The sequence below is a fragment of the Perkinsus marinus genome (genome assembly GCF_000006405.1).
Source record: "Perkinsus marinus ATCC 50983 genomic scaffold scf_1104296945228, whole genome shotgun sequence".
In the NCBI taxonomy this organism is placed as follows: Eukaryota; Perkinsozoa; order Perkinsida; family Perkinsidae; genus Perkinsus; species Perkinsus marinus.
In genome coordinates this window covers 1-967 of record NW_003211197.1, presented here as the reverse complement: position 1 = coordinate 967, position 967 = coordinate 1, and the positions used below count along the sequence as shown (strand labels likewise).

The 967-nt window shown below is 41.2% G+C and overlaps 1 protein-coding gene across 1 annotated transcript; it reads right to left on the bottom strand.

Moving 5' to 3' along the window:
* Nucleotides 1–366: 366 nt before the first annotated feature.
* Nucleotides 367–614, bottom strand: Pmar_PMAR010783 (phenylalanyl-tRNA synthetase, putative; the record flags this gene model as incomplete). Its single annotated transcript, XM_002779900.1, has 2 exons — nt 367–428; nt 470–614. Coding segments are annotated over 2 exons (207 nt in total), but the record flags the coding sequence as incomplete, so codon positions are not given.
* Between the last annotated feature and the right edge of the window lie 353 nt (nt 615–967).

Below are 967 nucleotides of genomic sequence, written 5' to 3'. Positions count from 1 at the left end.
TCGCTTTCACAACAGCGTAACAGTGCTGACTCAGCACTACTCAAAGTTTGTAGTTTAAACGACACTGCTGATGTCGTACCACCCGATGGTATCCACTATGTAGTGGACAGTCCTTCTTATATAATTCTCGTAACACAACTCACCACCATTTCGGAAACACGCCACGTGGGATCATCGTATCGTGATCGGTAATTCCTTCGATATACCCTCCACCACAGCACGATGCATGTCATTTACTGATTCGTGTGTCAACGTCCTTTCAAAGGAACGATACGTCAAACGGAAGCACAGCGAGCATCTCCCTGTAGTGGGACTGAGGGGCCACCAGAAAAGCAAGAGTGTTCGAATGAAACAAGGTGAGCTCACTGGAAGAATTCATCCTTCATTTCGATTGACTCGAGGCAGTCAGTGGATACCTCTCGGCAAATCTAGAAGAATAAATTTACATTTACTTGCAGACTCGAAATACTTCGAAGAATCTGTTCAAATCAAACTTGGTATAGTCGTCAATCCAAAAGGAGATGTCTTTAAACACTGGTGGATAGTTGCTGAAAGGCTCGAACTTCTTCAATTCTCCATCGGCAAACTGGTCCAAGAATCGCTTGTCCGTGGACCTGAGGAATACGACGAAGCAGGCATATTGGAAAACATTAACAGAAATATATAAAAATAACAGAAATATAAGTAATATAGAGATACCAACATATTCTCTGGAGGGGAAATGTATTGAAAATCAGTGTGGAAAAATCTGCTCATCTTGATGACAATGGAAAATTTCAGACGCAGTTTTCAGTGTGGACATATATATGTTTGCTTTCCTCATCTGAGCTTAGAAGTTTCCTCTATAGAAGTTCATATGCGAATCCGAGTAAAAAGTAGTTGAGTATTGCCCATAATTTCCTCAGAATTTTCATTTTGGCACCAACATGTGTGGTTGACAATATGCATATTTCACCACACTGCAGTT